The 13,939-nt window shown below is 49.8% G+C and overlaps 1 protein-coding gene across 1 annotated transcript; it reads right to left on the bottom strand.

Annotated features, from left to right (window-relative positions):
* Positions 1 to 1,426: 1,426 nt before the first annotated feature.
* Positions 1,427 to 13,390, bottom strand: UNC119B (unc-119 lipid binding chaperone B). The gene is made up of 5 exons (XM_003994729.4): positions 13,112 to 13,390; positions 10,348 to 10,461; positions 7,672 to 7,786; positions 7,374 to 7,546; positions 1,427 to 5,217 (listed from the first exon to the last, which is right to left on the bottom strand). Exons 1-5 carry the CDS (start codon positions 13,353 to 13,355, stop codon positions 5,105 to 5,107), a joined length of 759 nt encoding a protein of 252 aa, XP_003994778.2. The 5' UTR covers positions 13,356 to 13,390; the 3' UTR covers positions 1,427 to 5,104.
* Between the last annotated feature and the right edge of the window lie 549 nt (positions 13,391 to 13,939).

Genomic DNA, 13,939 nt, shown 5'->3' with positions numbered 1-13,939 from the left:
TCCAGTTGCTGACAACGGTCTTCCCTTAACACAGTGTCAGACCTCCACACCCTCCCAAGCACCTACACATCCCTCCATCCCTGTCTTTCTCCCGCTGTAACTCAGCCAGGCACCTGTCCGCAGCACTGACCCGCAGGTCAAAATGTGCCTTCCACCAAGGCCTTACCCTGCATCCCCGGAGATCAATGAAAAGATGTGGCAAAGTCCTTAATATGTTACCTTTCATTTAAAAGAAAGCCTCTAAATCCACAATACTTTAAAGCCAGATGAATGACTGTGGTTGGCAAATGCTCTGAGGCCTTCCTCACCTTTCTATTGGCCCACCTGAGCGCCAGCCCTGGGTGAAAGAAGACAGGAAAAAGCAGGAGAGGGGGAAATGAGTGAGTGAACAGAGGCCGATAATTGCTTTGGGTGCCACAGACCATCTAAACCAGACATACTTTACAATTGTATTGTCACCTCAGGGTTCCTGGGTGGCTCAGCTGGTTGAGCATCTGACTTCAGCTCAGGTCATGATCTCACAGCTCCTGAGTTCGATCCCCATGTCAGGCTCTGTGCTGGCAGCTCAGAATCTGGAGCCTGCTTCAGATTGTGTCTCCCTCTCTCTGCCCCTCCCCTGTTCGTGCTCTAAGAATAAGTAAACGTTGAAAAATTTTTTTAATTTAAAAAAATAAAATTGTATTTTCACCTTAAACAAGAATGTTGTTTTATATTAAAAGTAGGCAAATTTCCCAGTAGAGACAGAAACCAGACAATGGTTGCAGGAGGTTTGGGTGAAGGGAACTGGAACTGCCCTCTGCCAACACCAGGAACCTGAGGGAACTTTCTGGGGTGACGCAAAATCCCTGTATCAGATTGTGATGGGGTAATAAGATTGCGTACTCATCCAACTGTACCCTTAAACCAGGTCAATTTTACTGCAGTTAAAGTACACCTTAATAAGCCTAACTTTAAAATACACAAATGTTGGGGCGCCTGAGTGGCGCAGTCAGTTGAGCGTCCGACTTCAGCCAGGTCACGATCTCCCGGTCCGTGAGTTCGAGCCCCGCGTCAGGCTCTGGGCTCATGGCTCGGAGCCTGGAGCTTGTTTCTGATTCTGTGTCTCCCTCTCTCTCTGCCCCTCCCCTGTTCATGCTCTGTCTCTCTCTGTCCCAAAAATAAATAAACGTTGAAAAAAAAAAATTTAAAAAAAATAAAAATAAAAATAAATAAAATACACAAATGTTTAATTCCCAAAGTTCCCCAGTGAAACAAAGCAAAAATATAAAATATAAAGCCACACACTGTTCCCTGTTCACCCTAGAAGCCACCTCTACTCATTATTTACAGAAAGGTCACATAAAGAAACTCAGAGCCCATTCCCACCCCACACCTGCTCCCCCCAGCAATGCAAAGGGCCCACTCAGGACACAAGAGAGGATGCGTGTACTGTGAAAATCTTTTATTACTGTCTCTTGTGACAAAATAACATTTTATACAAATAAGTCACCTAGTTTACTTTGGACACAAAGACAATACAAACTGGAATGAGGATCTTGGGTGAAGGGGAAAGAGGAGGAAGGACAGATCAGGTCATTGATGTTTCTTATATTCTGTGAAAAATAGATTTACAGGGGAAAAAAAAAATAGACTTTCACAACTTCAATGACTTTACATGATCCTTTGTAAAACAAGGGTAAATCCGCCTCCACCAGACCCCTCTTGTGGCGAAGATGTTCTGTAACATGGAATGTAAGTGATGATTTGACGACCAGGCTCTCACACTGGGGACGGCAGCACCTCTGCACAGGAACCCCTTGCCCCATGCCCTGGCAAGGAAATCTATGCTGGGATTCTGGGGGCAGGCTGTCTCCAGTCCCCAAACCTCACTGACATCGTGGTGACAATAGCCACCAAAAGAAAGTGACATGACAGAGAAAAAAGAGTGCCCTGGGAGTCTACAGGGGTGGCAGGACACTAAGGCAAGACTCACCTACTTCATCCAGTCCACATAGCCTATGAAATCCATTCCAGAAATGAATGCCCCTTGAAGGCATTCCCCTTGAAGATTCCCCGTCACTGCCATTTCAAGAATCGATGGTCTACAGTTAGCCCCAGCTTCCCTGAATCACTGGCCCTCTCTGAGAATCAGATGGCCCAAAGGCCGTAGGTGTCTTCAGGGAGTCTGCATGCCCCTGAAAACTGCTTTCTCTGCAAGAGATCTCCGAGCCAACATACCAGGACGGGGAAGCCTACGTTAGCCCACAGCTACTTTAAGTTGTTATTTCTTCCGCGGACTCTTTAGGACAGAATGAAATCAACAGGGATCTTCTTTGGAGAAGCAAGAAGGGCATCTTAGCCCAAAGGCTCCACAGGAAAAGAGATACTCTTCCTGGAGATTCCAAGGCAGAGGAACAGGAGCAAGACAGGAGAGGAAGAGGTGCAGGCGTCAGGCCCCGTGGCAACAGACGGGCCCAGCGGTCTGCTGGAATGTATTCCTCCGGGAGCTGCCGCTCAGATACCAGCTCTGAACAGAAGGCAGGGTCTCCCCGTGCAGGTCGTCTTCCCCCTCCAATGGTATGATTACCCCCAAGACAAGTGCTATCAACAGTCCAGATAACTTAGTAACATGGCCTCCTGATTCAACTCCTGATTGCTTCAGCTACTTTCAGAGAAGATATGACTTCCAATTCTCTCCCCAGTTCAGGAAAAAAACTTGAATTTGAAACTCACCCTGGTTAACACCCCAGGGTGGTTAACTCTGATTTCCTGAGTAATGAGACATACGAATCCAGACTCCCAGGTACAGCATACCAGACAGACCTTCTGGAGCAGAAGGTGGGCACAGACTGAGCACATGGCCTCAAAACCGTCCCCAGTGAGACTAAGGCAAGCCAGTGGGGAGGAGAATACAGCACTATTCAGGCCAGAATGCCTGCCTCCTCTGCCCTCCAGGCAAAGGCTAACACTGCATATAAGAGACAGCCCACGAGTCCACAAGACATGATCTATCCTGGGACACGTTTCCAAGACACACTCAACTGAGCAGAGCTCTGGAAGCTCCAAAAACCACATCCTAGATACTAAGTGAATATCAAATAGTAGAAAATCTCCTGATTAGGCCGCTGTCACATAGAGAAGGGGCGATTCTCAAGCTCAATATGCACACACAAATATGCTAGAGGAGAAACCGAAGGTAAGGAAGCAGTGCTGACGTCTGTCCACAGACGAGGAGGGAAGGAGGCCAATGCAGCTTTCCCCAGCAGCATGTGGGACAGAGCCACACATAAGGCACCTAGATTTGTAGTGGACTCCGGTTCTAAGATTCACCCGGCCTGGCGATGAGTAAGCCGTCTGCAGGGTGCCTGGTCTCTTCCCTCCTCAGCGGTTGGACCCAGTGCCAACACACACAAGTAAGGGTTTTCTCAGTGAGAAAGCTGCCAGCACCTGGCACAGCCCAGATTCTGGCCTGGCACAGAGCACTACTAGGCCAAGGTTCAAGGCCACTCACGCTCTAGAATCCAAACAGGGAGAGACACTGGTTAGTGAATGCACAGGGGCTTTCTGTGGCAAAGCGCTGGCCCTTCCATCCTGGGCCCCGCATGGCTTTTGTCCCAAGCATCTTGGGAGACTGCTCTCCGTCAGTTACTATGATGCTTCACAATGACTATCACCACATACTTGGGCCCTTCCTACTGCTACCTTTCTATCGATGCAAAATCCTGGCCACAGCAACAATCTTATCAGAGGGTCAGCTAAAGCCACCCACAGTCAGACAACCATACGGAGCTGAGGTGGCAAGAGTCTATCCAGTAAGGGCCTGAGGACAAACATAACCCCCAAGGATGTGCAAGGAAGGTATTTTGAGAGCACCCTTTGAGAGCCACCTCAGGCTAGTTCATCCTTTCCAAACAACCAAAAGAACTCCAACTAGCAGTATGAAGGATCAGAATATGCATTAGAGGTCTGACCTGCCAGGATGGTTCCAGAAACTACTTCAGTAGAAAGGCAGACAGGAAAATCCTCCTAAATAAGAAATCTACAGAGTTTCAGACGCAAATCCCCATCAAAGCCAATCCTGCAGGCTCTCCTGTGTTGAAAAATCAAATCCTTCCTTTAAGTAGCTGTTGGTCGGTAACTATATCCAGTCCCAACACGAGCCAGATTAGCCCCAGGAACCTGATTAATACTATCAGAAGTCTAACCACACATCACATATGCTGGGAACACCACTGACATCTTATAAAACCTCTCCGAAAGAAGCCTAGAAATAAAAAAATGAGACAAAAAACACAAAATACGAGGCCTGATGTGGCCTCAAGAGATCCTACTGCTCCGAGAGCAAACACTGCCACATTCTATTTCAGGAGATACTCAAAAGTCAGGAGGCAGGACACGCAGAGCAAGCTCGTCTTTCCTCCAAAGCGGGAACAGAAGGCACTGCCAGGCTGAAACCTTGTCGTATCCCCGGGAGGGCTGGCGGAGGATCCTGGAAGTCAGACAGAGAAGCAGCCCTCTCCACAACATGGACTTTTCGGTTTGGCAGCCCTGCCGGCCGCTGGTGCCTCCACTCCTGGCACCCACACACACCCCCTTTTTTTCCAGTTGCTTTCGAACTACGCTCAAACTGAGGTCAGACCGTCCACCGGCAATACTGCAAGTGAGAGGGCGAGCTGCCTGGAAGAGACCCACCGTTCAGCTTCTCACAGCACCCAGGAACCTATGGAAAAGCCGCTGACTGGCAAGCCGGCTGGCCAGAGCCTCCTTACCCTGACACAGCTGTGCCCGTAGCGGCCCGGGCTCATCAGCACAACCAGCAGGCAGCTATGACTACGTGAAAATAAATTTTCTTTTTTCTCTGGATTCCAGTAGCCTTACCCTAATCCTTCACATTACTATAATACGTCTGCAACCTAAGGGGTAGGGGAAAAGGGAAGAAAAAGTACTGGGGAAGAAAACACAGCACTGCTTGGCACCTCTCTTGGAGCACAGGAAACCACCACCCCAGCCTTGGCTTCCTGGGACCAGGTTCCAGATGTGTGTTGACGAACAGCAGGTTCAACCACCTCCATGTGCCAGGACTTCGGGCCACAGCAAAGCACCTCCCCGTCCACTCCCACAGCGGTCACTGGCCTCCATTATAGGCATAATCGGCCTTGTTGTGCATTATCAGCTTGTTGTCAACAAAGTAGAAGCTGTCAGAACGGGTCTCATAGGGATTTTCAATCATCAGACGAACTGCAGGTCAGAGAAAGGGAAAAAGCAAAGACTTACGTGTGAGTCTGCCCCACAGAATTGGTGGGGGAAAACTTAGTATCCCCTCTAGGGGCACCTGGGTGGCTCAGCTGATAAGCATCAGACTTCAGCTCAGGTCATGATCTCACAGTTTGTGAGTTCGAGCCCTGTTCAAGCCCTGCATCAGGTTCTCTGCCGTCAGCACAAAGCCCATTTTGAATCCTCTGTTCCCCCCATCTTTGCCCCTTCCCCACTCTCTCCCCTTTCCCCACTCTCTCTCTAAAAAAAAAAAAAAATTTTTAAAAAAAACCTCTTTAAAAATTAAAATTAGTGCCCCCTCTAAAATTCATAGACCAGCCCTCCAGAACATGTGCGTATACTGTTAGAATAACGAGGTCAGAACAGAGGGGGCCAGGCTTAGAGAGCTGGAGAGAACCAAAGAGGCCCCCAACTTAAACATGATACCCACTTCAACACAAGGATGCAATCCTCCCTCTGACATGGCACTCCTTGAGCATCTCGAGCCTGGACTCGTACTCAGAACCCCAGGAAAACAGGATTACCCTTTGCCGAACATGGACTACTGCACGTTGTTTATTCAGTACTTCTGGTCTGTTCCCCACCTCTAGACATTCTGGTCCAAATTCCAAAAGCTGTGCCTCACTGTGCCCACTTCCCGTGGGCACTCCTGACAACCAAAGGAATCCTAGGTATACATGAGTGAGGGGTGACAAAGGGCAAGGAGCCTTTTCCGGGGATGGCTCAGGGTATTAACTCGCAAAAGATTCAGCAAAAGGTCTGCTTGTCTTGGGATCCAGATTTAAATCTCATTTGTCCAGGCAGCTGCCCAGGCCTCTTTAACCATTCTGGAAAGTCAAGATAATTAACAGTCACTACCTCTGATCAGTTCTGAGTTAACGATCACAAGCTATTTTGGTTCCTCTGGAGGAAACTCTCTCTTACCACAGGTCTCAAAAGATGAAACTGACTGTTGAAAGTCCTTTGGACCCACCGAGGCCAAAGTTACTTGGTTTATATCCAGAATATTGACCTCCACACCTTTTAGCTTATGTGTTTTCAAGAAGAAAAGTCCTACCACCTTGGGTAAAAACTTGTACTACTATACATAATCTTTCCTTGCAAGTATCTACATATCCTGGCACAGCTTGGGGAGCGGGTTTAAACCAGGACCAGATGCTGTCATAAACAGCCCACCCCAGGCAGCAATCCTCATTTTACCTAAAAGCAGCACTGCCATGTGAGTGAAGAACATTCTGGCTTTCAGAATACAACAATTTTAAGGACATGGGATTCTGAGAAAACCGGTCAGTATATGCAGATCCTTCCCTACAACTCAGCCAAACCCCCACACTATTCACAGGCTCCCGCTCATATTCTCAATGTTCTGGAGCCATTTTCCCTGGTTACTAACAGATAATGCCAGCCTGAGAGAGCTCCACCAGAGTCATGGGAACTGATAAAGCCTGCTCTTCCCCTGTCCACCTCTTCCCCTGCCTCGGCTCCTCCCTCTGGTGCCTCCCCAGCTTTTCTTCCACAGGACTACAGGATTACTCTTCCTAAGACGTGACTTCCATCCGGCCATTCCTTCTGTTCCAAACCCTATAAGAGCTCCCTATTTCCTGTGGCTCTATTCTGACAGTTTATCTACGCAACCTCTACTTGCAGGGAATGGGAAAGACAAGGCCCCCAGACCTCTGATTCTATTGAGTCCCCAGCTTAGCTTCTCCCTCTAAGGAGAAAGGGGAGGGCAAAGAAGGAGCGCCGAGCAGAAGCCAATGACTAGCACACAGTGGAAAAGCAAGCCTAACGGAGGCTCGGAGAGGCGCTCCGGCTAACCCTAGTCCCAGAAATCATCATGGCCCTCTCTTCCTCTTCCTCAGTCACCCCCTTTCCCTGCAGCAGGCACCCAAAGCAGATGGCCTGCATTATTAAAACCTCTGATGCTCCCATACAGGCCGAATTTGAAACCCTAGACAGGAGCACTAGGAAATGAGAAGCCTGAGGTCAAATGCCTGGAGAGGCATCATGTCACTACCTCCCTCCTCTGCCAGATGAGGGTGTTGGACCAGATAGACTCCAAAGTTTGTTCCTTCTAGTCCTAAGAATTTAGGACGGGGAAGAAGTCAGGGGATACATACTGACATCCTCAGAAAGCTGGGGAAACTCATAGATATGTTCACAAGTGTTTCTACTGCTGGGGATGCAGAAGCCGAAATCAAAGTCAAAGTTTTTCAGCAAGCGTTCCCGGAAATAGTGCCGCTCGATCATCCGGAAGTTTGACACAGGTTTGTCTCCCACTGTGAACTCCACTCTGCAAAATAAATCTCTGTGAGCCCTACTTTGCCTCCTCCCTTCTTTAAAGCCAACCCAGAACCCAACCGAGAACATTCTTTGTGGACAAACCAGTGTTCTCCCTCCAGAAATACTGGTACTCACGTAGCCCCGACTGTGCGGAGGCGGAGAAATGCCGGTGTGAACTGATAGCGGACAAAACGTCCCGCGCTGATATCCACATCTCCACCTTCCTCCTCCTCCTCCTCCTCCTCTTGGTCTGAAAGAGCACAAGGAATCCTGAGCGTACTGTCTCAGCGCCACCAAACAACACAATCAATTAACAGCACTAACACCAACGGCAGGACGGCTGATATTTACTGGGCACTTGCTACATAGCAGGCCCTGCGCTGATCATTTCACAGAATCCTCCCAACCCTGTGGAGAGTCATCATTATCTCCATCTTATAGATAAGGATGCAGAAGCCCAGAGGGGTTAAGCAGCAAGTTCAAATTCCCCCAAACAGTACATGGAGGGAACAGGGATTTGAACCCAGGTCCATCTGACTTGAAGCTTGTTCTTATAAACATTAAGCTATTTACCTTTTATGTAGTTGAGTGGCTTGGGCCGTATCCTAAGAGTGAAGCTTGAAACACAGGCTGGGTACTAGTTCCCTGGCATGGTCTATATTATACATAGTTATCAGGTCGCAGTGCTAGCTGCTAACCAAAAGAACGTGCCTACGAAGGTTGAAAATAGGCAAAAGGCGAGTTCAGAGAACACAAAACTTTCTGACAGGCAGCAAAGACAAGCTCCAAGACATAATCTTGTCATTTAAATGGAAGACATGGGCCTACAGCCTTGTAACGCCTATCCCAGGCCATGCCAAATCAGACACTGACAACCTGGGAAACAGTGAGGTAGGTAAGCAATGAGCCAACATGCTGGACCTGACTGAGGGTGAGTCTAGTCCATTCCTGAGCCCAGGAAATGGAAGTTTTGTAAAATGAATCAGAGAACCATTTTAATGTGAACAAGGAGATAGTTCCCACTAGTAGACATCCAGTATCCCACAAAAAAATTTTCTCCAGGTATTGGCTGAATGTGGGTGCAACTTCTGTCTTTTTTAACCCCAAACATCCCTCTGCCTATCACAAGCCCAAGAGCAAATGGGGAACCAGACGGAGCAGGCGTTCAGAGCCAGAGACTCTAGAGCCCTCGCTCCAACAATGTGATTCAGAGAGAATCAGACCAAATCTCAGGGATTCAAACTCATCAGAACAAGTGTAGTAGGAGGGTACTGATTCAGTGTGAGCATATTCTAAGTGAATCAAGATCCTTACAGGTAAAGACTGGAGAAGTTGAAAATCAAGGTGTCTTTTTTTTTTATAAATTTTTTTTTCTTAACATTTATTTATTTTTGAGACAGAGAGAGACAGAGCATGAACAGGGGAGGATCAGAGAGAGAGGGAGACACAGAATGTGAAACAGGCTCCAGGCTCTGAGCTGTCAGCACAGAGCCCGACGCGGGGCTCGAATTCACGGACCGTGAGATCATGACCTGAGCCGAAGTTGGACGCTCAACCGACTGAGCCACCCAGGCGCCCCAAAAATCAAGGTGTCTTTACAAGTTCTGTAGCCTCCCTGTTTGAGACAGTTCAGTTTTGTACTGAAATGACTACTCTGGGCCCAGCCTAGTCCAAGTCCACACATCTGAAATGGCCATGAGATCCTCAAAACATCCAAAGTACTGGGACATTTTGCGTAGGGACGTGAATACCACAGACCCAGGAGGCTGCCTGGCCCTGATCCTCCCAATACCAGCTAAGTATCCACAAGCTGGAGCCTTCAGGTGCCTTGGTCAGCACTAGATTATGAGAGCATGAAGGATGCCAGGTGGGGTGAGAAGACCAGGGCTCTAGCCTTGCCTGTGCAATGAACCTGAGCCGAGACCTTCTCAGGAAAGCCCTTCGACCTGTCTGGGCTACTAACACCTGCCTTACCAAATTTACAGGCTCTTTCTGAGTAGCAAATCATATGAGAAGAGTTTTGCAAAAAGAATTCTTGATTCAGACCTCAGTGGATACTGCAGTCATCTGTGCTGGTGTTCCAGTAACTAACTCCAGGGGGTGCTCCGTCTCCAGTGATGAGCTCCAAAGACTTTGATGTGGCCTGGCTAGCCAGAGAGGAACCACCCTGGAGCTGCGTGCACTACAACACAGGAAGCATCTATTCAAGGCTAATTTAAGGAATCCCAAGTAGATGAGTTCATAGGTCTGGGCTTTCTGTTCCTCCAGAAAATGGTGGGGATTAACATCCAAACTAGGCCTTACAAGAAAATAGAAGGCACTGTTGAAAGGAAAGCGAGCGAGAAGACAGGTGAGCCTGGAATGGGACCCCCAGCATGACCCTTCCAGTGTCCCCAGGACACACGGCTCAGGTGAGCTTTCTTCATTGTACTTTTAATTCCAAGGCTTCCTTTCCTAAACAGAGGCAACATGGTAAGAGGAATGAGCACAGGACCGTGGGAAAGTCACTTGGAAATTCTGAGACTCAGTGTCCTTATCTGGAAAATGGGAGTAATAGCTCCTCACAGAGACGTGAGGATCACGTGACCTGATGTAAACAGAAACATGTGGGACACAGCGCCCAGCACAGAGCAGATACTCGGCAAACATCAGCCTCTTAGCGCAGCTGCAAACCAGGGCACCTGGCAGCCCACGCTTCAGGAGGAGGCAAGGAAGTGGACACGCTGGAGTCCACGCCACAGGATGCAATGGTACACACAAATTCGAGCCTCAAGGACCTTTTGAAGTGACTGCTACAGTACTGAGGCCTACCTGAAACACAAGGTTTGGCAATCTCAAAAAGCACCGTCCCTGTCTCCAAATCTCGAATTTTGAAGCGGGTGAAATCAATACTGTAGATGTTATCTTCAGGTTTACATAAATAATCTGAAATGAGAGAGAGAGAGACACCAATGCTGTTAAATAATCATCCAAAACTACCATTCATTTCTTCCTCCAGTTTTGAAGCAAACTCAGGTTTTTTTCTTACACAACTCACTTAAAATACACTTAAAAACTTCCCCTTACGTTAAAAGCAAATGTTGCAGGAAGAGAATAAGGGGATCAAAGAAAGAAAAAAAAGAGCATGGATTTGGTTTGCATGAAAGATTATCGTAACACTTTAAGAAACAGGGATAGTATAAGGGGACTCCTTTGGAAACCCCTTGAATATCACAACAGGACAGAATTTGTTTTAGAAATCCATTTAGGGGCGCCTGGGTGGCGCAGTCGGTTAAGCGTCCGACTTCAGCCAGGTCACGATCTCGCAGTCCATGAGTTCGAGCCCCGAGTCAGGCTCTGGGCTGATGGCTCAGAGCCTGGAGCCTGCTTCCGATTCTGTGTCTCCCTCTCTCTCTGCCCCTCCCCCGTTCGTGCTCTGTCTCTCTCTGTCTCAAAAATAAATAAAAACGTTAAAAAAAAAATTAAAAAAAAAAGAAATCCATTTAAAAACATTCATGCTAATCTAATGGCTAATATAGTACTTGTTTGCCAGCCATTAGTATCACAAAGCAGAGAGCAGCAAACTTTTTCTGCAAAGGGCCAGATCATAAATAATTTAGACTCTGGGGCCACACTGTCTCTATCACAACCACTCAACTCTTGTCACTGTAGCGCAAAAGCAGCCACAGACAACGCACAAATGAATGAGCGTAGCTGTAGTCCAATAAAAGTATTTACAGATACTGAAATACGAATTGCACGGAACCATGTGGGGCAAGACTTCTCCCCCTCCCCCGCCGAACTATTTAAAACTGTAAAAACCATTCTCAGCTTGTGGGCTGTACCAAATCAGGCAGTGGGCCACATCTACACAGGTGACAGGACAGACGGGCTGCTGAGGGTACTGGGCCAAAGTAACGTGGAACCTCTGACAACCTGAGCAGCTGGTCAATACAGTACTGATCAGAGAAAACTCTGCTGATTTCTTTCTACGGTGACTCCTGACCGCATGATGGCAAACTGAAGAGCTCCCGATTACTTCCTAAATCTGAAAAAGACTGAGGAAGGTTCTGCACCTTTAGAGGGTACTCCATACACAACTGAACGGAACAGGCTAACAAAATCCAGAGGCCACCAAGCTCTGACCTGTGGCTTTCTCCAGTAGGCTGCTGACATGAATTTGAGCCACAGCACCAATCCCAAGCCCCTACACAGGACCTCTGCCCACCAAGAACACTGCTTAGGGCCAGGCATTACAACGGCCTGATTCCCCCTTGGTATGAGGAGAAAGTAGGAGGTTAGAAGGCTCAGGTGATGAGCACTTCTATACATTCAGGGCCCCGAATGAAAACTGGGTCAGAACTGAAGAGCAAGACCTACTAAAGATATACTCAGGCATGCAACGGACAGGCCCGACCCAAACAGTGATGGCAAATGGGGACATGGAAATATCCAGAATCAGGTTAAACCTCTTAAGAGATGGGAATTCCTTTTCATACTGGCTGGACCAAGGCCCACCGCCTGAACTCCCATCCCCACATCACTGGAGCTGCCACCAGCTCCCTGAGTACACCCGAGCGGCCCCAGGCTGACAGCTAAAGCCGTTCAGCAGAGGACACTGTGGCAGCCTTAGGTCCGTGGCGGGAGTGCGGGTGCTGCAGGGTTAGAAGTGTGGAGGGCAGCGGGGTCTAACAAGGTGACTGCAAACTCTGGGGAAGAAATAGCAAGACAAAGGGCATCAGGTCAGGGCTCGGCTTGGAAGAGAACAGAGAAAGGAAGGAGAACCAGGACAGGGGGGTGGGCAATATGTTTCTTCCCACCCGTACCTACATCCATGAAAAGGTGTAGAATGGTTGCACCACACATCCTCAATTCACTAGAACACGTGTCAAGAGCAGGAGTCACATTTTGGATCGTGTACATAAACTGAAACTTTATCAACATACTTTTTAACGTGGCTGTTTAAAATCTGCGTGAAATGCCACTGTTTGAGGAAGGAAGAACGCCCCTGCACACAAAGGGACAAGGCTTGGGACCAAAAGAGGTAGGGCGGTCAAGGCAGGCTGGAGAGGGGGGCTGTCAGGGGCCGGGGTGCAGAAAGGCGGAGGAAGAAGGTAGGGGTGTGGGCAGGCAGACGCTGCAGAAGCTGGAAGTGGGCAGGCTGAGGGAGCCTGGCTCGGCAGGAACTTCACTGATACCTGTGGGTCTTCCAGGATGAAGGGGCAGCAGTCCCACTTACCAGGGTCAAGAGGATCCAGTTAAGCTTAAGGGGGGCTCCCTACCCACACAGATCCAGCTGAGGAGGAGAACGGCCGGCCTGGAGGCCCAGCTGCGGCCGGCCCAAGAGCAGCCTGGCGTGGCTGGACGCAGGGGAACGCAGTCAAGCTCAAAGAGAACCCCTTCCCAACCTAGGCTAGTTGAGGGTGGGAGGCGCAGAGCTCGCCCGGCGGAGTGGCCGGCGGCGCGGCCTGGCCGAACGAAGGGGCCACAGGGTGGACCCCCGGGCCGGTCAGGAGGCGAGCGGCCGGCTCCGCTGAAGGCGACAAGGGGCCCGGGGCCCAGCGCGAGGGCAGGGCGCGGCCGAGCGGGCACTCACTCTCGGTGACCCGGCTGAGGCGCAGGACGTGCTCGGGCCGGATGGTGTCCAGAGCCAGCAGCTCCTGCTCCGTGACCGCCGCCCCGATGCCGTCCTCTGTCGCGTGGGGGGGCGCCTGCCGCCGCGCCTTGAGTCGGTTCAGGACACCGCCGCCTGCCTTCTTCTTCTCCTCTTTGCCGGCCACCAGCGCCCCCGGCCCAGCCGCTGACCCCGCGGCCGCAGCCTTCGGGTTCGACCCGCTCATCGCTCCGCCGCCAAGATGGCCGCCGCCTCCGCAGCGCCGTAACTATGGAGAGCGGGGGCGGGGCCCGGGGTGGCACCTGGGGAGGGGTGGGGCGGGGGCGGGGGCGGGGGGGGGCGGGGGCGGGGGGCGGGGCCTGCGGGTCAGCGGCCGGCTGCCGTCTCGCCTGCTTGGGCCCAGCCAGGTGGTAAGCCACAAGGGTGGCTGGGGTGCCAACCCCTCAGACTCTCCATCAGGTCCCCGAAGTCACCTCACCTCAAATGTCTTTAAAATATTTCATACAGTCAAATGACTTTCTGTCATATAAACTGTAGACAAGGCATCTTGAGAGAGTTTTTTAATCTGTAGCACAGAAGTTAAAAGTGCTTGCCTTGCAAAAGCACCTTTCCAGATTACAGTTTCTAAATCCTACTGTGCCAGGCTTTGGGCTCGACCTTGTGCTAGACTACAGGGAATGTAAGAATATGAATGAGGACTGGGATTGGGTCCACCTTACTCACTATTGTATTCTGGCAGTCCAGCTAATGCCTGACACAGTAGGTGCTCAATAATGAGTGAGTGAGTGAAGGAATGCTCCACTATGAAGG

The sequence above is a fragment of the Felis catus genome, chromosome D3 (assembly GCF_018350175.1).
Source record: "Felis catus isolate Fca126 chromosome D3, F.catus_Fca126_mat1.0, whole genome shotgun sequence".
In the NCBI taxonomy this organism is placed as follows: Eukaryota; Metazoa; Chordata; class Mammalia; order Carnivora; family Felidae; genus Felis; species Felis catus.
The sequence above is the reverse complement of the archived record's forward strand: the minus strand, read 5'-3'. Positions and strand labels throughout refer to the sequence as shown.